We start from the raw sequence: 23851 nt of genomic DNA, 5'->3' as shown, positions 1-23851 counted from the left end.
CATGAAATAACATTTCAGATTTCTAATATTTCAAATGCAAATAGACACAGAATACTCTTAAAATAATCTCTGTAAATACTTAGAAATTTTCACAAAATTTGGCAGTATATTAACTTTAACCAATCAATAACAACTGTGAAGATGGCATGGAGCTAAGAAAAAAACAAGAATAAGTTTTCTTTTAAGTTTTGTGCTTGTTTTGTTATTTTTTTGAGGAAGATTAGCCCTGAGCTAACATCTGCCACCAATCCTCCTCTTTTTGCTGAGGAAGACTGGCCCTGAGCTAACATCCATGCCCATCTTCCTCTACTTTATATGTGGGACGCCTGCCACAGCATGGCTTGCCAAGCGGTGTGTAGGTCTGCACCCAGGATCTAAACCGGCAAACCCCAGACCGCCAAAGCGGACATGCGAAAACTGCTGCGCCACTGGGCCAGCCCCTAATTTTAAGTTATTTTTAAAGGCAGAAGCAAAAGCATAAGGGTTATACTTTAGGAAGTGTACTTTTGGGAATGGTTTTGCCATAGCAAGCTGTGATTCAAAATTACAGCGTGGCAAAAACTATGTCTTCCTATCTTCAACCATACAGAAGATGAGTCTTTCTAAAGAAAAAGGTGCAGGACCAGTCCCATGGAGTACTGGTTGAGTTAGGCACGCTCCGCTTCGGCAGCCTGGGCTCATGGGTTCAGATCCCCAGTGCAGACCTACACCACTCGGCAGCAGCCATGCTGTGGCAGCAACCCACATACAAAGTAGACAAAGACTGGCACAGATGTTAGCTCAGGGCGAACCTTCCTCAGGGGAAAAAAAAAATTAAAAAAGAAAAAGGTGCTTCTCAATGAAATTTTCTGTTAAAATATCTACAATTTTCAACTCAATGGGAGAAGACAGAAGAAAGAAAACAACAGAAATGAATATGAAAAAATGAACAGACGAAAAATTAAATATTTTAAAATTTTAGAAAATAAAAGATCTCAAAGAGCAGTGCATAGTTAAGTGCCAAATCAAACGTACAGATCACAAGTACTAAAACTGTTCAAAGGAGACGGTGCATGTAGAAAGAATAATATGAAAGGATTTTGACCGAAATGACTCATTTGTATAAGAGAAGAGAAGGAATATGGCACTGGTAGGCAAGTATAAAATTTCTATATGCTACAACAGAGGTTTTACTGTAGGAAAGGTCAGAAAGTTAGACATTAGATACAGAAGGTATTAAATTTCAATCAAATGTGATTTTCTGATAGAAAGTCCCCTATGCCAAGTTGTATCTTAACTAAACTTGATGAAAATTTACTAAGAAAAATGGATCTCAATCTCTTTATGAGGGATACTAAGTGCAGAAATATGTTTTCTTATTAACTTCAAACTTCTCCACATAAATTCTTATGTTGATTTTTAAGTCCACTACTCTTATGACGTGAAAAACTTGAAAACTTAAAATACAGTAAATTCAAAGGACTCTTGAAATTCTACGTGTAGATTTAATTTAAAAAGGTATTAGGATGAAAGAAAAGAATAGAAATGGATATATATTATATTGCCCCCTGCCCCCAGTTTAAGATTAATGAAGAAACTAATTTGAAGGATACTGTTAGGATCTGAAGACCTAGGTACCATTACTGCTTCAGTTACTACCCATGAGACTTCAGCAAGTCTCTCAGGTATCTTTAGACCTTTATTCTGCATAATTTTTTCATAAATTTATTACACATGACTTATTATATATATTTATTGCCTTTCTAAACTCCATGGAAACAGGGGCGTTGTTTGGCATGCTGATATATATCCAGCAACCAGAACTATGCTCATCACCTTCTCAAGACTCAAATACTTCTTGAATAATCAAAGATGGTATGAGGAGCCTTCCCTTTCAGACTCTAAAACGCTGTAGTGTATTTGGAGAAAGGAGAGTTAGTTACACAAAATAAATTTAAAGATATATTTTATAGATATAGAAAAATCGTGCATTAGGTAGCAGGTAGAGCAAAATGTTATCTTCACTGATTTATTAAATACACTTTTATTGCAAACAGTCTTTGTGCAAGAGACACTACTGTTTACCACTATGGGGGATAAAGAGAGATGTGTAAAATCAACCCTGCTATAGAGGAACGTATTTCTTTAATGAGAGAACCAAAGTATGTACACAAATGAGCAATAACACAGGGTAGAAAGTGCTTAAGGTAACAAGAGGGAAAAAAGGGCTATAGGAGCTCAGAAGAGAAAGTAGAAGAGAATTTCCCCCTTTAACACCAATTCCTCTTTCCCCAACTTGGAAAGATTCCTGTGCTACATTATAGAACAAGCGGAGACAGACTGATATAAGGAGAGGCAGTCTTACAAAAACACAAAAATAGTAATCCTTTATTTAAATGTAAACTATAACTAAGTTATGGGCATATACCTCTCTACCATGTCCTCAGTTGAGGTAATTCAGATTAAAAACTAAAATGCACTTTCCCATTGAAACCGAACTCATTTTATTATATTCTTTCTACAGAAGAAAAATTCACTCTGAATCAGAGTCAAGTTCTGGAACATTAAAAATGGTCTGAATAAAAAATTCACATAAATATTTTGAGACATTTTCTTTAAATGAAATGTATAAATAACTTTCATGAAGAGAGGAGAGACAGAAGGAAAGGGATGTCCTTATTAAACTTATTTCCTAAGGAAAAGAAACTATCAAAGTCATCAATATTCAAAGCATGACAATTTAAGTTATACTTAAACTATTTTTGGATGTGTTGTCTTGACCGGCTGGATATTTCATGAAAGGCTGCTTGTGCATCAGACTCTTGTCTAATATAAAGAACCATCAAAATGCAAGGGCCTCAGAAATCACCAGATTCAATTCATTGTTACAGATGAAAAAACAGAAGCACAGGACCCTTACCCACATAGCAGGTTTCTAAATATCCAGCACCAAGAGACCAGTTATCCATTAACTATTTCAATATTCTTTCCACTAGCAAATTCCCTGCTGGAATAAAAAGAGGTTGTTTCATTCCGTTCTAGGAAAGCTGACCATATATTCTATATTTAGGGACAAAGCTGTCACCACTTGAATCCATTGTTTAATTACTAAAAGTGTGGCAACTGAACATTATATGCCCGATTTATGCAATATAAAATACAAAGCACCTCCTATGAAGTATTCTTGCCTCTCCTCAAAATAAACAATAATCTAATAGAGCCCTGAGAAATAATTTTCAGTTTACAAAAATTAATAAGGTAAATATTACGAACAACGTTTCTTTTTTCTTTTTTTTGAGGAAGAGGAGTCCTGAGCTAACATCTGCTGCCAATCCTCCTCTTTTTTGCTGAGGAAGACTGGCCCTGAGCTAACATCCATGCCCATCTTCCTCTACTTTATATGTGGGATGCCTACCACAGCATGGCTTGCCAAGCGGTGCCATGTCTACATCCGGGATCCGAACCGGTGAACCCCGGGCCACCAAAGCTGAACGTGCACACTTAAACGCTGCACCACCGGGCTGGCCCCATGCAACAATGTTTCTTAATCTTGGCACTACTGACATTTTAGGCTTTGATGTTTTGGGCTGGATATACTTTGTTGTTAAGGGCTATCCTATACACTTCAGGATGTTTGGCAGCATCTCTGGCCTCTACCCACTATATGCCAGCAGCAATCCTATCACAACTTGCGATGCCAAAAATATCTCCAGACACTGCCAAACGTCCCCTTGCAGGAAAGACAAACAAATGAACAAAAAAACCTTGGGAGGTGGGAAGCTGAGAAGCACTGAGTTAAACAGAGAAATCTAAAGTGTAGAACATGTGGGGAAAAAAAAAACAAAACAGAGAGACAGAGAGAGAGAAAGTAAAAAACTGTTGACTCCAGACACATAACCAACAAAATAATATACACCTTATTTGAAATTTTCAAGACAAGTGAAGAAATCTGAATATTAACTGGGTATGAGACAGCATAAAGAAATTACCCTGGTTGGGTAAGAAAATGCCTCCCTGGAGCCGGCCCCACGGCATAGTGGTTAAGTTCAGCACACTCTGCTTCAGTGGCTCAGGTTCGGATCCCAGGTGGAGACCTACACCACTTGTCAGCCATGCTGTGGCAGCGACCCACATATAAAGTGGAGGAAGACTGGCCCAGATGTTAGCTCAGGGCTAATCTTCCTCAAACAAAAAAGAGGAAGACTGGCAACAGATGTTAGTTCAGGGCAAATATTCCTCAGCACAAAAACAACAAAAAAAAAACCCTTTATCTTCTAGAGATGCATACTCCAATATACAGGAATAGTGTCAGGGATATGCCATAAAATAATTCAGGAAAACAAACTGTTGTGGCAAATTCTCGATAATGTTGGATCTGAGAAAGAGATTTATAGAGGCTATATTAAACTAGTCTCTAGTATACTATACTATACATGTTTTCGTGCATGTTAAATCCTTTGGATTTGAAAGATTAAAGATCATGTTTCACTGGAGAGGTTGATTTTGTTTAAAAAAATTATTATTTAACAGTATTTAGACTAACTATTTGGATTAACAAAGTAATTAAATCTATTAAAATCTATTTAAATATTTAAATCTATTAAAGTAATCTAAACTATTTAGATTAATGAAGTAATTAAAATTCTTTTTTACTTTCTCCGCAAAACAAACTTAACACAATGCTTAACAACAAAAACCAAAGTCTTATTTTAACAATGGTCAGGGTTGAAAGTATTTGTTTATGCCATTAATGGTACTCCCAAACCCTCTATACTCAAAACACAAAGTCACATGGAAATTAGGAAATGTAGGGCCAGCTGTACCAACTGTGAATGTTACCATTACATTTCAAACCAATTCCTCTTCAAAACAGATATATTATCACTACCATATTAGAGAAGAACAGTCCATTCTGTAGTGTAATAAACTGGTATTTGTTCCAAAGGATAATTATATAGAATATTCTGATTAACTGGACATCATATATACAAACTCCCTTCCATTTAACAAATATTCATTACCAATTACAAACTATGTGCAAAGAGGTAGGATAACCAAAGAAGAATGGAAACACAAAAATGATTTTATTATAATCAATGCCTTCCACAAATATACAATATTGAAAGGCAACTCTATGTGCAAACAGCTAACCATATTAAATAAGACTGAAAACAATACTAAATGGATACTAATACAGTGATTGTACACAGGAAGGAAAAAACAATTCTGAATGAGAATGGTAAAAAGAATAACGTTTAAGGAAGATGGGTCCTTTCAATAATGTGCTGAGAAGTTCAAAATTTTTATGGTAGGTTACTAAAGAAATTAAGTATTAAGATAAATAATCAGTGTTTTACAAAGATAATTAGAGACCATGTGAAAGACTATTTTGAATAGATGGACAACAGAGACAAAGAAACCAATTAGGAACTTACTTCAATACGTCAAATGAAAAGAGGTGGGGATGGGAAAAAGGGTCAGTCTCTAAGGATAAACATACTTTAGAAAATCCAAATACTAGCCACTCCAGAATTTGGACTTCTTGAACTTTAACACTTTCTGGCCACCCATCTTACCCCTTTCTACCAATTTATTACTCCTTTTGTTATTCAGGAAACTATCCTGTCCATTTATCACTGAATTTCAAGCTAGTAATCTGAATTTCAAGATGATAATCTATACTTCAAGAAGGCACAAAGTTCACCATACTTAAAATTTAAAGATCTCTCAATCCAGTCAATGCAGAATAATTTCTCCAAAAGAATGTTCATGATGGGGCCAACCCATGGCCTAGTGGTGACATTTGGCATGCTCCACTTTGGTGGCCAAGGCTCAGTTCCCAGGTATGGACCTACACCACTCATCAGTGGCCAATCTGTGGTGGTGACCCACATACAAAATAGAGGAAGACTGGCAACAGATGTTAGCTCAGGGTGAGAAAAAAAAAGAGATAATGTTTACAATGAAGGTTTTATATTTTTATGATTTTTACTTTTAGTAAATATCAGTGTTTGACTCTTACAACCAATTTCATCATTTCAGTGACATAAAGTAGGTTTACAGACATAGATCCATAGATCATAACTGGTAACCATTTCACCTATAAAAAAATAAATGTTCATGACAACTTGACTTGAGGCTATCAACATGGAGTGAATTATATAATAACTCAAGTGTCATCACTTACTCAGTGATATTCAGAGAACAGGCCACATAAACATAACTCAAAGCAATTAATAGTTTCTGAATCCTGGTATTATTTATCATTATGAAAATATCTGTTGCATATAAAAAGTTTAAAAAGCTGCATATAAAAAGACTATAAAAAAGATACTTAAAAAAAGATACTTAAAAAACATACTTATTAAAAGATAATTTTAATCTATGATAATTTCATAACACTGATTGAATAAATTCTTAATAGTTTACATTATGTCCCTCAAATATGCCCAGAAAAATATGGTATTTGCTCCTCCTAGTTCTTTGAATACAAACACAGATTTATTATACATGAAATATTCAAAATTATAGTCATCATAATTTATTCTCTTTGTCATGTGACCCTGAAACCTAATAAAAATTTCTTTGGTCTGTATGTTTTTTAGTCTTAAATAGGCTTAACTTCAACTAAAATACTACAATTCTTAATAAAGAGTAAATTATTCCAAAACTAATATATTTAGATTTTTTTCCATATTATTAAGATAAAAGTAGGGTCACTGAATACTGATCTCTGTATACAGTGAAATAAAATAAAATAAAAATCCACTTAAAGTCCTTCTAGTAAAAGGAGTATCACTTAATAGTATAAATTATTATGGTATCAGTATCCTGAGATTAAAGTGAACGTGAGTAAAAATAAATTTAGCTCTCAGAAAGTCTATTCATTGAGAAAACACTGATTCATTCCTACATTCATTCATTTGTGCTCATCTATCCATCCAATAAATTTTAGTTAAGATCTAGGAATGTGCTAAGAATCAGTAATATAATGGTTAACACAGCATTATTCTCATAGAGCTAATAGAAAATGACTTCTTTTCTTATACTTCAAAGTACCTATCTGCCCACAACAACTCAGTATGAAATGACAACAAATCAATATGAAATGTTTACAATTAACTGTAAACTTTTATAAAGTGGAAAATTATGAGTGTTTAAAATAAGTAAAAACTGAATGGAATTCTCAGATCTAGAGTTTATAAGAGGGTTTTTCTGTAATAGAATTAAACTTCCAGATTATTACACAAATTTCCCCCAAAACCTCTATCAACAGTACAATGCAATTTAATTATATAAATGTCTGGTATTTATTATTATTCATCAATTATCATAAAAACAGCCTCAGAAGAAAATGATTCTTATGAGATGGTTTTAAAATGCACATGCAGATATACACACACATACAGATAAGCACACACACAGTCGTAAACTGGTGAAATTTGAGAATTCCAAGGATATAAATTCTAGAAAGATTCTGGGTGAGGGGGATGACTGTTAGGAAGAGAATTAAAAATCAGACTGATATCAGACTTCCCAAATAAATACAACACCAGCTGCTGGAAGACAACTGTGGAATTAAAAGTTCTGAAGCACAATTCTTTTGAAAATAAAATTCCAAATTGCAGAATAAAATAATAATTTAGATATGTAAACACTTCAAAAATTTAAAAACCACAAACATTTCTGAATTTAGAGAATGTATGCCTTCAACAGCAAAAATGAATCCTAGAAAAGGACAGCCTTGGAATCATTTATACTAAGCAGTTAGAAAAGAAGCTTGTATAATACAATTTATCTTTAACATCTCAGGTAGTTGTTAATAAATGATTCCTTAAGGTTAGAAAAGTAAAAGCCTATTACAACATAAACATAATACTAAAATTTTAGATTACTTAAAAAATAGGAAAGCCAAGATTGAATGAAATAATGCCAAATGCATATGTTCAGGGAAAGGGAGTAACTAGTTACAAATACTGTTTAATTCAATTCAATGCCTGCAGAAGAACAGGAATAAAACACAGAGCTTTCAAACTGGGAAGGAAGCAGAAGAGAGGAAACTCAATAGAAGACAAGGAGAAGGGGTAATAAGAAAACACAGCATCTCTGCCATAACCTTCAATGTACGCGAAAAGACCAAAGACCAAAAGACTAAAAGACCACGTGACTGAGAATATTTCTCTTATTTTAAGAAATGACATACAGATTAGGATAAAAAACTAAAAGGAGGAGGAAAAATTCCACTATATGCTATTATAAGAGAACATCTAAAATTTTCATCATAAAGGCTGAAAACAGACATGTGAGAAAGCAATCTCAGTCAAGGATGTCATTGTTAATATCAGCCAAAAAATTCAAGGCAAAAAGCATTAAATAGAAAAAAGGATATTTTATAATGTTAAAAGATAATATACACAAAAAATGTGTAATAGCCCAACTTTTATGCACCTAACAATAGCAACATAGAAATATCTAAAGTAAAAATGCTAGAAACATAAGCAACTGGAAAATTAACACAACATAGTAAGAAGCTTTCCACATACCTGTCTCAGAAAATGAAAAGAGCGTGTAGATTATGCAAGAATATGGAGGATTCAGAAAAAGAACTAATTACAGTTACATTTCATAGTGAAATAGAACTTAGTATATCATCAACAGGGAATACAGTCTTTGAAAACAAATAAAACCCTGGCATATCTTAAGCAAAGGAAACTCTCAACAGATTTCAAAAAAAAAAAAAGAATTAAAACAGGTTACATTCTTGGTACACGAAGCTAAAGAAACTTAAAATTAACAATAAAAGGATGACAATCTACTTGAAAATTCAAAAAGAGAAGAAAAAAGTCTACTAATTAACACAGACAACAGAACAAATGAAAATGAAAATTTGAGCATACTATTTCCCATGGGATTTGGCTATAGCTGTCCTTAAAGAAAAAGTTTAGAGTCTTCAATGTATTCAAAAGAACACAAGAAAGATTAAGACGCATAAAATAAAAATCTTCAAAAAATAAAATACAAATCAAAATATACCAAGATGCAAAAATAAAATACAAAGCAAAGTATATCAATATAATTTATAATGATAAAAATAGAAGTGAAGAAATTGAGAAGAGATACAGAAGTAATTAATAAAACCAAAAACTGCTTCTTGGGTAAGTCTAGCAAGAAAGAGACAAGCCTTCAGAAAGTTTGATTATGAAAAATTAGAGAAAGAAAAAAACATAAGGAGTCCTTAAAATTAGAAAACTGAGGGGCTGGCCTGTGGCATAGTGGTTAAGTTTACACGCTTCTCCGCTTTGGTAGCCCAGGGTTCTCGGGTTCCGATCCCAGGTGCAGACCTACACACTGCTCATCAAGCCATGCTGTGGCAGCGTCCCACATACAAAATAGAGGAAGACGAGCACAGATGTTAGCTCAGCAACAAGCTTTCTCAAGCAAAAGAATGAAGACTGGCAACAGATATTAGCTCAAGGCCAATCTTTCTCACCAAGGAAAAAGAAAATTAGAAAACTGAGCAAAACTATATCAACCAATGTGCAAGTCTAAACAAAATGGATGGTTTCCTAGGAAAAGGAACTATCAAAATTAATTCAAGAAAAAGTGGAAGCATAACAGAATATATGTATAGAAGACATCTTAAGGGTAGTCACAGATCTACTCCTCAGAAGAAACAGAACATTACTATATTATTTACAAAGCCCAGAAACCAGATAGGAAAACTCCCTAGCTCATAAGTGCAAATAACCTTATTAGCAAACCTGACGAGAAACAGCAAAAACACTAAACAAAACTTAAGTGAAACACACTATTGGCAAACTAAATTCAGCAGTTGTGTAAAAGACTATCATACAACACACACAAGAAAGGGGATAAAGAAAAAAACTAAGAAATACAACTAATTGTACATTCAGAAATAGTGATCTTCCCCCACCTAGAAGGCTTTTCCCAGTGCTTTCATTCCTCAAGTCTTAGTTTACGTTTTACCTTCTCAAATACTACTATCAGAAGAGGTACTCTCCTCATCTCTCTACCACATCACTCTCTTTATTGCCTCCAGAATACTAAAATCACAGCCTAAAACTATCTTGTTCTTGAGTACTTGCTTATCATCTTTCTTCTCCATAAAAAAAAAGAGAGGCATCATTCAGACTTACTCAGAACTATCACCAGTGTGTGGCAAAGTTCCTCGCACAATGCAATATCCAAATAAATACTTGCTGAATAAATATTAAAAATGAAAAACAGCATGACCAATATTAGGTAAATGTACTAATGTAGTTCACTATATTAAAATATTAGAGGTGAAAAGAATATGTATCATCTCAATAAAAACACATAATAAACACAATATCCATTACCAAAAATATTTGTTAAGCCAAGAAGGACACTTTTGTTCCTGATAATGTATTCTACCAGAAATCTAAGGTATATATCAATGTAAATGTTTAAAAATTAGAAGTATTCCATTAAAATCAGGAAAGATGCTCAAATCAGAACTAGTAATGCACAGATCTGGAAATTTAACCAATGCAATACGACCAGAACAAAACTAAACAAAACAAACAAAAAAACCCTAGAGAAGTATAAATACTGAGAAAAGGAAACAACAAAATGCAACCATTTGCAGAAAACATAATCGTCTTTCTAGAAATTTCAAGAGAATCAATTGAAAACTAAGTAAACAATAAGATCAGCATACAAAAATCAATAATTTCCTATACACTAGCAATAACCAATTAAAAAATAAAATGGAAAATGGAAGAAAAGATGTAATTCACAATAAGAACAAAAACTATGAAATACCCAGGAATAAACCTAACAAGAAAAGTGTAAGACCTACAAGAAAAAGACTACAAAACTTTACTAAAGGACATAAAAAAACACCTGAAGAAATGGAGAAGCATACCATGTTCCTGGATGGGAAGATTCAATAGTGTAAAGATGTCAATTCTCCCCAAATTAATCTGTAAATTCAATGCACTTCCAATCAAAATCCCAAAGGGATTTTTAATGGAACTTGACATGTTGATTCTAAAGTTCATCTGGAAGAGAAAATACACAGAAATTGCCAAAACTTTTTTGAAAAAGACAATGGGGGGTGGGGTGCCCTACCAGATGTCAAATATAAAATGAAAATAATCAAAACAATGGAATATTAAATTAAGAACACATATATTTGGACTTCTAAAATATGATAAAGGTGGTATTTCAAGTCAGTGGGAAAAAAAGACATGCTCAATAAATTATTTTGGGAGAATGATTATAAAAATGGAAAAAACGGTTAGGTTTCTACCACAGAATATATAAAAAAAAAATTCCAGATGAATTAAAATCTGCTAGAAACATAAATAAAACTAAAGAAGAAGTAGAAGAAAATATAGGATATTAAGTTACTGTAAAAAGGCTTTTCTGGAAAGACATAAAACCTGGAAGCCAGGAAGGAAAAAACTGATGTATGAAAATGAAAAATCCAAAGATTCCACAAAGTAAGACAACTGACAAGTTAGGAGAAATTATTACAAAATACGATGTATATATTACAAACAGAATTAGAAAGAAATCCTAAAATCTCAGTAAGAAAAAGACAAATCCCACAATGGGCAAAATGATATGAGTAGGCAATTTATACAAGAAATAACAAATGACCAATAAATACACTAAATTTCATTGGGAATCAGGTAAACACAAATTAAAATGAGGAATTATTTTTCATTCATTGACAGATAATATGTCATGTTTGGAAGATAATTTGGCAGAATCTAAAAATCAACACTTAAAAATGCAATTTTCCTTCTAGGAATTTAGTCTACAGAAATATTTGTATACGTAAGCCAAAAAAAACATGGACAAGGATGTTTATTACAATATTGATTATAACAGAAAAAAACTATAAATAAGCCATACTCCCATCAACAGAATAATGGTCAAATAAATTATTCTATGAAATAATAAATAGCTATCTGAAAAATAAATTCAGTAGATCTACATATAAAGGTCTCTACCACGTCTGTCCCATCACTTTTCATCTTTTGAGCCTTTATTATTTACCTTTACGAAACTTATAGTGACATTTTCCCCCAATCTGTTTATTATCTTCCTCTTACTTAAACACACGTTCACTTCAGCAGGGACCCTATTTTGTTCCTTGCTCTATCCTTCGCGTCTACAATAGAGCCTTAAATATTAAGTACTTAAAAATATTTCTTAATGAATACACAAATATTGATACAGAAAGATATACACTTTAGGTAAAAATGAAGCTGCAGAAAAGCAAACGTGGTCTGTTACCTATTTAAGTTGATTTTAAAAACAAAACATATGCATCGGCAAGCATACAAACAAAAAACGTCAAGATGTATAAACTCAGATTATTAATAGTGGTAACTGAAGAGTGAAATTGGTGAGAGAATTTGACCTTTTTACTTGTCTGTACCCTTCTATATTGCTTACCTTTAAAGAAAAAAGAAAAAAAAGACAACTGTAGTTTCCTATTGTGTGGTCTTAGCAAATAATTAAGAAAAAAATACTGAAGACCTTCAAAGAAAACTATCAAGGATAACCAATCGTTTCCATATTTTTAACAAAAGTTCCAGAAGAGTTATAACAACAATTTGTATTATTTTGAGATATATAGGATTAACCTGCTGGCATATGTAATTTAGTTTGAAGTACGCATATGCAATGTAATTATTTTTAAATGAATGAAAAAAGTATTGGCATCAAGATCAAGTCATTATAAGATTCAGTTAAAGCAGTTGCTTGTTTTCTAAAGAGAAGCAAAATCAGGAAAATATATTCACTTCATTCATTCTTTTTCCCTCTGTATCCAAACTTTTTTGAAGGTGAGGTTTATTGAGGTATAATTCAGAATAAAATTCATACTTTTTTTAATTATACAAATCTATGAATTTTGACAAATACATAGTTATGTAATCACCATCACAATCAGGATAAACAATATTTCTAATACTAAAAAATTTCTCTTGTTCTTTTGTAGGTAATCCCCTACCACTACCCTCTGCCCCTAGAAACCATCACATTTTATGTTACTTTCATTTTTTCTTTCCAGAATGGACGGAATCATCCAGACTTTTGAGTGCAGCTTCTTTCACAAATGCATAAGGCCTTTGAGATTCATCCATGCTATAGCATGCATCAGTAGTTCGTTCCTTTTTACTACTGAATAGTATTTCATCAGAATGGACATAGCACAACTCCTTTAGCTATTCTCCGGGTCATGAACATTTGAGTACAAGGCTTTATGTGGGCATGTGTGCACTTCCTTTGGGTAAATATATGAGAAAGACAAGACATGACAAGCGTATATTTAAATTTATAAGAAACTGCCAGACTTTTCCAAATGATAGCACCATTTTGCCTTCCCATCTGCAATGAATGAGAGTTCTGGTGGCTTTGGAGTCTCACTAGCATTTGGTATTGTCAGTTTTTTCCTTTCTTTTATTCCTCCTATGTTACTATGATGAAATCACCTTGTGATTTTACTCTGCAATTCCTTAATGGCTAGCGAATGATACTGAGCATCTTGACCTTATTTGCCATGAGTGTATTTTCTCCAATAAAGTATCTGCTAAAAATCTTTCACCCATGTTTTGCTCAGTTGTTTGTTTCCCCATTATTGAGTTGTGAGAATTCTTAATATAGTCTGGATACAAGCCCTTTATCAGACATGTGGTTTGCAAATATTTTCTCCAAGCTGACAGCTTGTCTTTTCATTTTCTTTTCAATATCTTCTGAAGAACAAGTCGTTTAATTTGGTGAAGTCTAAATTTTCTTTATTTTATGTTTGCCTTTTTTGTACCCTATCTAAAATATCTTTGCCTAACCCAAGGTCACAAAGGTTTTCTACATTCTCTTCTTTAATGTTTTAGCTTTTATATCTAGGTTTATGATCCAATTCAAGTTAATTTTTGTATAAAGTCCAAGACATGAGTTGAAGTTCCTTCCATAAAAGGATATCCAAATGTTTCAGCACCATTTGTTAAAAAGGCTACATTTTCTCTATTGAGAAAAGGTGCCTTTGATCAACTGATCAGACATGGATCTTCTCTAGACACTATTCTGTTCTGTTACTCTACATGTCTATCCTTCCATCAACACCACACCATCTTGGTTAATATAGGTTTACAGTAAGTCTTGAAATCCTTCAACTTTGTTCTTGTTTTTCAAAATTGTTTTGGCTATTCTAGAGTCTTTTCCTGTCCACATAAGTATTAGAAACCACTGGTCCATTTTTACCCTAAAAAAAGGTCTGGTAAGATTTTTATTGGGATTATGTTGAATTCTATAGGCCATTTTTGGGGGATGAGAAGGAGGGGACTGACATCTTCACGGGGTTGAGTCTTCCAAACCATGACTGTAGTATATATATTTTTATTTATTTAGATCATCTTTGATTTCTCTCATAAATGTTTTGCAGTTTTCAGCATATAAATTATACACACATTTTATTTATCCTTAAGTATTCCTTGTATTTTGGTGTTAGTGTAATGGACATTTTTTAAAATTTTCATTTTCCAAATGTTCATTTCTAAAATACAGAATATGAGACCTTGCTAAACTCACTCATTAGTTCTACTATCTTTTTTGTAGGTTCCAATAATTTGGTACATAAACAATCATGTCATCCGTGAACAAAGATGTTTTCTTTGTTTCTTTCCAAGTTTTGTGCTTTTTTTCTTTTTTTAACTTACCTGACTACATCTTGAGTACTATGTCAAGTAGGAATGATAAGAATGGACAACGCTGCCTTGTTCTCAATCTTAGGGAAAAAGTAGTCATTCTCACCATTAAGCATAATGTTAGCTACAGGTTTTTCATAAATGCACTTTATCAGGTTAAGAAAATTCTTTTATATTACTAGTTTGCCAAGAATTTTTTTATGAGTACATATTGAACATTGTCAAATTCTTTTTATCTATTGAGATCATAAAATGATTTTTTTTCTTGAGTATACGTATTAATATAGTGAATTACATTGGTTGATTAACAAATGTTAAATCAACTTTGCATACATACTCTTCGTTCATGATGTATACACTCTTTTCTTTTTACATTGGCACCTGAGCTAATATCTGTTGCCAATCTTGTTTCTTCTTCTTCTTCTTCTTCTTCTTCTTCTCCTCCCCAAAGCCCCCAGTACATAGGTCCAGTTGTAGGTCGCTCCAGTTGTGCTATGTGGAATGCCGCCTCAGCATGGCCCAATGAGTAGTGCCATGTCCACACCCAGGATCCAAACTGGTGAAACCCTGGGTCACCGAAGCAGAGCGCGCAAACTTAACCACTCGGCCACAGCGCCAGCCCCATGATGTATATACTCTTGTTTATATATTGCTAGATTCTGTTTGCTAATATTGTTAAAATTTTTACATCTACGTCCATAATATATATTGCTCTATAATTTTCTTTTCTTATATCTTTGTTTGGTTTTGGTATCAGGGTAATGCTAGTCTCATAATGTAAGCTGGGAAGTAATCACTCACTGTCTATTTCGTGGAAAAATTTGCATAGAATTGGAATTATTTCTTCCTTTAACGTTTCATATAATTCACAGATGAACTGACTCAGACAATTCCATGAATTGAGAGTTTTTAATTAGAAATACTATTTCTCTTTTAGATAGAATATTATTCCATTACTTATTTATTCTTGAGTAAGATTTGATAGTTTGTGCTTTTCACGAAATTTGTCCATTTCGTCTAAGTTAAATTTGTTGGCAAAGTTATTCATAATAGTCCTTTATGAACCTTTTAATGTATATGGGTGGGATTTGTAGTAATGTCCCTTTTTTCACTGCTCATATTGGTAACATGTCTTTTCTCTCTCGATCAGTTTGATTAGAACTTTATCAGTTTTAATGATTCTTTCAAAGAATCAACTTTCAGTAATATTTTCTTTCTTTTTTTTTTTAATTTCCATTGATTGCCACTCTTATCTTGATTCTTGCCTTCATTCTGCCTGCTTTGGTTTAATTTTCTCTTCTTTTCCTAGTTTCTTTACATAGAACTTTAGATCAAAGATTTTAAAACTATGATTTTTTTTTTTTTTGGCCATGGAAGATTAGCCCTGAGCTAACATCCGTTGCCAATCTTCCCCTTTTTTTGTTTGAGGAAGACTAGCCCTGAGCTAACATCTGTGCCAATCTCCCTCTATTTTATATGTGGGTTGCTGCCACAGCATGGCTGACAACTGGTGTAGGTCTGTGCCCGGGATGAGAACCCATGAACTCGGGCTGCCAAAGTGGAGCATGCTGAACTTAACCACTAGACCACAGGGCCAGCCCCACTTTATGCTTTTTTTAATATAAGCATTTAATGTTATAAATTTCCCTCTAAGCACTGCTTTAGCTGCATACCACAAATTCTGATCTATTTCTTTTATGAGGAAGATTAGCCCGGAGCTAACTACTGCCAATCCTCCTTTTTTGCTGAGGAAGACTGGCCCTGAGCTAACATCCATGGCCCATCTTCCTCTACTTTATATGTGGGACGCCTACCACAGCATGGCTTTTTGCCAAGCGGTGCCATGTCTGCACCCGGGATCCGAACCGGTGAACCCCGGGCCACCGAGAAGCAGAACGTGCAAACTTAACTGCTGCGTCACTAGGCCAGCCCCTGACATACTTCATTCAATTCAAAATATTTTCTAATTTCCCATGTGGCTTCCTCTTTGGCCCATGAATTATTTTTAAGATGTGTTGGCTAATTTCCAAATATTTGGGGATTTTCTAGAAATCTTTTAATTTAATTTTCAGTTTAATTCCATCATTAATGGAATTAATTATGGTAAGACAACATACAATATTTTAATCAAAGTATTTTTTGAAGTTCATTAGGAATTTTAAATCGTTAATGGAAAGATAATTGACAAAAAGGCATAATGCACTGGGGCCGGCCCCATGGCCGAGAGGTTGAGTTCACACACTCCGCTGCAGGTGGCCCAGTGTTTCGTTGGTTCAAGTCCTGGGCGTGGACATGGCACCACTCCTCGGGCTGTGCTGGGGTGGCATCCCACATGCCACAGCTAGAAGGACCCACAACGAAGAATATACAACTATGTACGGCTTTGGGGGGAAAAAGGAAAACAATAAAATCTTTAAAAAAATCTTTAAAAAAAAAGGTATAATGTATCAAAACTGTAGGCTTAAAAATGGCTAAAATGGAAAATTTTATGTACATTTTATCACAATTTAAAAAAGAAAAAAACTGTTGGTTTGTAAATTTTAGTATTCAATAAACATCAAATTTGAGTTTAAAAATGTCAATTAAAAAGATCAACAGTATGCATATTTCTTTTAAATTCAAAAAAAAGAAAAAAACATGAATGCTCTAAGAATCCTAAAATTTTAAAAGTAGAAAGGATCTTAACAATCACCTAGTCAAAATCATAACCTCCCCTCATAGTTATATGTTAAATATTTATATCTTTTTTTTTTTTTTTGAGGAAGATCAGACCTGAGCTAATTGCTGCCAATCCTCCTCTTTTTTGCTGAGGAAGACTGGCCCTGAGCTAACATCCATGCCCATCTTCCTCTACTTTATATATGGGATGTCTACCACAGCATGGCTTGCCAAGCAGTGCCATGTCTGCACCCGGGATCTGAACCAGTGAACCCCGGGCCAACGAAGTGGAACGTGCGAACTTAAGCACTGTGCCACCAGGCCAGCCCCTATATCTTTTTTTGCCTCTGAACTTTTACATTTAATATCTTGCCTAATTCTACCATTCTTTCTCATCTATTAAATCTACATTTAACTACATTCTAGGACCCTAAATCTTTCCTCTTTCATTCAGTCTATCTGTTTTCTTCAGGATCATTTCTTTCCTGTCCAGTTCACAATTAAATGCACCCATCATCTCGAGTATTTTCTGGTCACAAGCCCTTCTGAGCTTCTCTTCCTTGGCCAACTGTTTTAAATACTGGTATGTCCTCTTCATTCTATCTTGAACCTTGTTGAATTTAAATAGAAGGGTAACGTTATCTATGAACACAAGTTTTAACTATGACCTATTCCACTGATAATTCTGAAATATTTATCTCTACCAAACAGACTTGTCTCCTGAGCTTCAGTTCTCTATTATCTAAACTGCTAGATATCTCTTCCTGGATGTGCTATAGACATCTCAATTAAACATGCCTTAAAATGATATCTTTCTGTATTCTCTTTCCCATCTCAAGAAGAGAGCTCTTCTTCCTCCTGTATTTTGCCTTTAGTATCTTCATCTTATCATTGGCTTCACCAATCTGAGATAATATTCTATGGAGGGCAGCAACAGCAGGAGATTTCTGATAGTCTATTATTATCCAAATAAATGATGAAACCCTATGTTAATTTTATATATATACAATTAAGCTCAAATAATAAGAAAGAATCAGATTTCTAAGTATTCCAATTCCCTTTAAAAGGTAAATCAGGTCTTATCACTCTTTTCTTTAAAACTATCCAATGGCTCCCATTTCACTTAGATCAACGCCAAAGTCTTTACAACATCCCAAGATACTAAGGATTATTACGTTTCAGCCACTCATGTAACCCGAACTCCAAAAACACAATAGGAGCTCAACAAAATAGCTTCTGAATGAATAATTTCCAATATTTGGGTGAGATCAAACAGAAAAGAATATTCTTAGTATATCAAACAATGGTGAGCAGAAGTAATGGTAGAACACTAGATACTTGCTCACTTGAATTGATATAAATATAAATGTACCATATTGATAAATTTCAGTAATTACCGAAACAGACCATTGCTATTATAACTAATACTTTTTCTCTACCCATTAATTTTCCTTTATCTGAGTCTAAAGGTGGTATGTATAAAAGGGTACATTTTGGGGCTGGCCCCGTGGCCGAGTGGTTAAGTTCGGGCGCTCTGCTGCAGGCGGCCCAGTGTTTCGTTGGTTCAAATCCTGGGCGCAGACATGGCACTGCTCATCAGACCACACTGAGGCAGCGTCCCACATGCCACAACTAGAAGGACCCACAACAAAGAATATACAACTATGCACCGGGGGGCCTTGGGGAGAAAAAGGAAAATAAATAAATAAATAAAATCTTTAAAAAAAAAAGTACATTTTTATCCCATGCAATAAGAATAAAGACTTCTCTTACACTTTTTTTTTTTTTTTTGAAGATTTTATTTTTTCCTTTTTCTCCCCAAAGCCCCCCCGGTACATAGTTGTGTATTCTTCGTTGTGGGTTCTTCTAGTTGTGGCATGTGGGACGCTGCCTCAGCGTGGTCTGATGAGCAGTGCCATGTCCGTGCCCAGGATTCGAACCAACGAAACACTGGGCCGCCTGCAGCGGAGCGCGCGAACTTAACCACTCGGCCACGGGGCCAGCCCCTCTTACACTTGTTTTTTATTTTCCCTAAATTTCAAAATCCAAAGACTGCAAAAAATGGTAACTGTTTCTTAGGTGAGGCTTTAGAACACTTGTATTATCAAGCTAGATGAAATTAGAGAAAGATAACTTCTAATTTTAAGATTAATTACACTTTGCATAGAAATTACTCCTAAAAATCTGAATTTGCATATAGATGTCAAATATAATACACAACCAAACGTAAAAATGTTTACTCCCACCTCAAAAAATGCTTCAGAAAGAGGGAAGTCACTTTGACACATTAGCCCAAAACAATGCAAGTCTAGAATGGATGTAAGTATACATAAAATCCACATGACAATTTTTTTAAGGCAAAGAAATGTAACAAGATTAAAATTTATTCCTGGTCTTCAATTCTAAATGCTGGATATATAGAAGTCTTTTAAAGATCATTTTTTAAAACTATCCAATAAATGATTTCATTGTGGAGAGCAAGAATAGACACTACACAGAGAAAAAATGAAAACCCCAAGTGTCTTCAAGTTTTAAGAAGAGGTGCTTCTGGTTCCAGATACAATCATTATACACAGCTGTGAAAGTACTTTATCTCACAAATCTTAAATGAAAGGGAAGATGTGTTCTAGAAAACTGTGTTAATGACCCAAAATGTTGATTTAGCGTTAAAAACATTAATGTCAAAGGTAAATGTGAAGAATCAGAATAAAATTATTTCATAAAATGTCAGAGTAGACAAGAATCAATATTTTTCAAAATTACTTTACAAGATAAGAGACATTTAAGTAGTTCGTCCAAATCCTAAAGTCTCTATTTACGTAGCTATTATACTGGATTCACTGCTTAGCACTGACCTCAAGAAGAATTTCAAAGGACTGAAACACATTAAGAGCTTCCCATAACTAAGTTCATAGAGTATTTTTTAACATGGCCTGATAGAGGTTCACAAAATTACTCAAATGGCCCCTAGAAATCACACTGCTCTTTGCAAACTATCGTTAAGTAACTCTCATTTTGGAATAATTTTACTAGACTATACGAAATCATAATCATGAAAATACATGCCCAGTCAGAAAAGTTCAAGCTACAGAATTAATCATAACTTGCCCTGTCTTGGTTTCCCCATCGCAAGCTTACTTTCTATTTCACTGATTCTGTTGTCTGCTGGCACAAAAGAAGCAGAAAGCATGCAGTTTGAGTCACACAGTGTTTCCACAAAACTCTTGTCTTCATCCTAGGAACAGGACTTTAAGCAGCTACTTTAAGCAAATATGAAATTAAAACATCTTAAACTACAAAGATTAAAAATTAATTATCATTTGCATTATTAAAAGAAGCTTCATGGCTGATTCGATTCAATAGATATTGTTTAGCTAATTAATTTGGAAATGAGTCTCAATGAGGTCAGTAACTCCTGGTCGGTAGGGTCTGTCTTTACCCATCTCAGTTTCCACAACAGCACTTCATATGTGAAAGGTCATAGATAAATGCTGGTTAAATTTAACATAAACAGCATATTTTATTTCCTGCATTTAAAATGTTTGACAGAAATTAATTCAATTAAATTTCAAAAGATCTATAAGCATTTCTCTAACATTGAGTCCTTTTTGTCTGCTGGTTACTTAAGATGTATTCTGATTAGCACCCCTTTGAGCCACCAACTCCCCATCAGTCACTCTAAACTGAGCAGCTCTGAAATAGTTGTTAGAACTTGTGTTGCTAATAAATCCCATCTACAATAAGAAGGGTTCTTGTGGTAGAAGGTAGAAAAGAAGTTACTATGCAAGTAACACTCAAGTCTTATATTCCTATAGTCACACAGTGAATACTGTTTACATCACGGAAATCAAGGTTTATGCAATGTCTATAGCAATACAGAAAATTGTGCTATAACACAATAAATGCATCCAGACAACCTCACATTCTGCAAAACAGCACATTAAAAATAACATAGCTGGGGCCAGCCCCATGGCCACGCTGTAGAGGCATCTCACATATAAAGTACAGGAAGACTGGCACAGATGTTAGCTCAGGGGTAATCTTCCTCAAGTGAAAAAAAAGAGCAAGACTGGCAATGAATGTTAGCTAAAGGCAAATCTTACAGACACACACACACACACAACAAACATGGCTTAGCTGGAAAAAATAGAACTGGGGACATTCCACCCAAAACTTATGCAATTCTAATCAGAACACTAAGAAAAATACATAGCAATTATAATAAAAATACTAGCATACTTGAAAAGACATATTAAACTCCCACAAAGAAATATTATAGTAAATATGCCAACTTTTAAAAGAAAAGAGAACCCTGTAACGAGCACTTTCAAGAGAGAATACTCAGCCAAATTAAGCCAAGGCAAAGAAATTAAGCTGAATGAGCATCATGTTAAATATATTATTTACTCATTGACTTAGTACATTCAACTGTGTTAGTATACTTTGCATTTAGCTCCTATTATCTGGTAGTACAAAACCTAAAAATATTGGGAAAAACTGTCTATGAACCAATGTAACCTCAGAGTTACACTGCCATCATTCTTCTAACTTTAGGGTACCCATATAATCTAAATCTAAACATTTTTTAAAATACCCCAGACAAACAAGCATAAAGAAATGTCCCAAGCAAACTGGAACATGGTCACTTCATCTACCTACTAATTGTAAAGGAGCTTTTGCTTTATAGAAACATTCAATGGAGCAGAATAATTTTAGTAAAACATCACTGACTTTGATCCATTATCTAGTCATGATAAAACAATGAATTATCATTTGATTGGCAAAAAAATTAAGTCCATACACTGAAACCCTTAAATTGCCTAAACATATCATTTACTTTCGTTTCTCACTGCAAATGAAAATCACATGTGGTACACTGCAAGTGTTCACGAAACAAATTAACTGAATAGCCATCGGCAATAGGTTCCACTTGATAAAGAGATTATTTAAGGATAGGCCTACTTGACACTGAAAAGCTCCTAAGAAATATAGCTAAGTTGTCTGTATAGTATGCTGGCAAAATGGCTCTGAAATATATGCATTTGCAAAATTTCATCGAAAATCCATACTTTTATAAGAGAAAAAGGTAACTAGAATGTTGACAGGCACATGATACACCATTAATACCTCAAGAAGTAATTCCTTAGTATAAACTGTCTAATAACAGAGAAAGAAAGAAAAAAATTAAAAGATAATTTATTTTAGTATACTACAGCTTTGCCCCAAATCACAAAGGAGATTAAACCAAAATTATAAAATTCCTTTCACTGAACATCTGGCCCCCACCAAACATCCCACCAACAAAACCAGAGTCATCCTTTTCCCCTAAAATGATACCCAAATACGTTCCCCATGAATTACATAATAAATTAGCTAAGTCATGAACAAAACAAATTACAAACTTTAGGAATGTGAAGTTAAACACCTGGTTAAGGAAGGTAACCTAAAACTTGGAATGTATAAAAAGACATACAGAAATTTGAAGAGTTTGGCATCAAAAAACGTAAACTTCTACTCCTTGAAAGCAAACTCAAGAGAAAGTGGCTGTAGTACATTCTAAATATTTCCCATTCTCTTCCCAATACATCTCATTCTAGTTATTGTTCCATTTGCCTCAAATTATGCCTCAAGATTACGACAACAGGACATCAGCAATCATGCCACAGCCACAGAAGTCATCCCCATGCTTGCCCTGGGCCCATCCCTGTAGACTGCTAAAAAATGTAGTCCGGCTTTGCGTGCACACTTGAGTTTTTTTTGGAGGGGGTAGTGGGGAAAACAAGGAAAGTACAAGAAGAAAACGGGGGGAAAAAAGCCCAGAAGGACAAAGAGAAAGTAAGGGTACCAGACACCTTCCAACAAGAAGTCTTCTATTTAGGGTCAGCCCCCATAGCTGAGTGGTTAAGTTCGCACCCTCTGCTGTGGCAGCCCAGGGTTTCGCTGGTTCAGATCCCGAGTGCTGACCTAGTACTGCTCATCAAGCCATGCTGAAGTGGTGTCCTACACAGCAGAACTAGAAGGATCTACACCTAGAATATACAACTATGTACTGGAGGGTTTTGGGGAGAAGAAGAAAAAGAAAGAAAAAAGAAAGTCCTCTATTTGACTGAGGAAAATACCTCAATTTGCCACTATCTTATATAAAATACCTCATTACTTCTACCTTTTCTAATTCCCTTCAAAACATTAACTGCAGAGGCATACCCCAGGAATTGACAATTACAGTTCCCTCTGCCTGGAATTCACTAAGATTTTCAAATGGCCAGTTTCTCCTCAACATTCAGATTTCTACTTACATTTGTCAGTCCTCAGAGTAGTATTTTCTGACCCTATGAACAATAGCTCGTCCCCTCTATCATGGTCTCTATCCCATCACCTTAGTTTTTTAATAATATTAATGACTATAATGTATTATTAATTTTATATTTATCATTGCAATATTAATGACTAAATTGTATTATTTATTTTCTAGTCTAATTGTATACTGTCAGTCTTTCCAACTAAAATTAAGT

At 34.1% G+C, this 23851-nt stretch overlaps 1 protein-coding gene across 7 annotated transcripts in view; it reads right to left on the bottom strand.

Annotated features, from left to right (window-relative positions):
• Positions 1-23851, bottom strand: part of ANKRD17 (ankyrin repeat domain 17) — a 161865-nt gene that overhangs the window by 88390 nt on the left and 49624 nt on the right. The window contains exon 1 of one of the 7 annotated variants that reach the window (XM_046657015.1): positions 10889-10950. The exons of the other annotated variants lie outside the window; for them this stretch is intronic. Within the exon in view, the coding sequence (XP_046512971.1) occupies positions 10889-10891 (3 nt within the window). The 5' untranslated portion in view covers positions 10892-10950. Of the gene's footprint in view, positions 1-10888; positions 10951-23851 lie in introns of those variants that run through there. 7 annotated transcript variants of the gene reach the window in all.

Source organism: Equus quagga, chromosome 3, assembly GCF_021613505.1.
Source record: "Equus quagga isolate Etosha38 chromosome 3, UCLA_HA_Equagga_1.0, whole genome shotgun sequence".
NCBI classification, from domain to species: Eukaryota; Metazoa; Chordata; class Mammalia; order Perissodactyla; family Equidae; genus Equus; species Equus quagga.
This window is presented reverse-complemented; position numbering and strand designations above follow the sequence as displayed.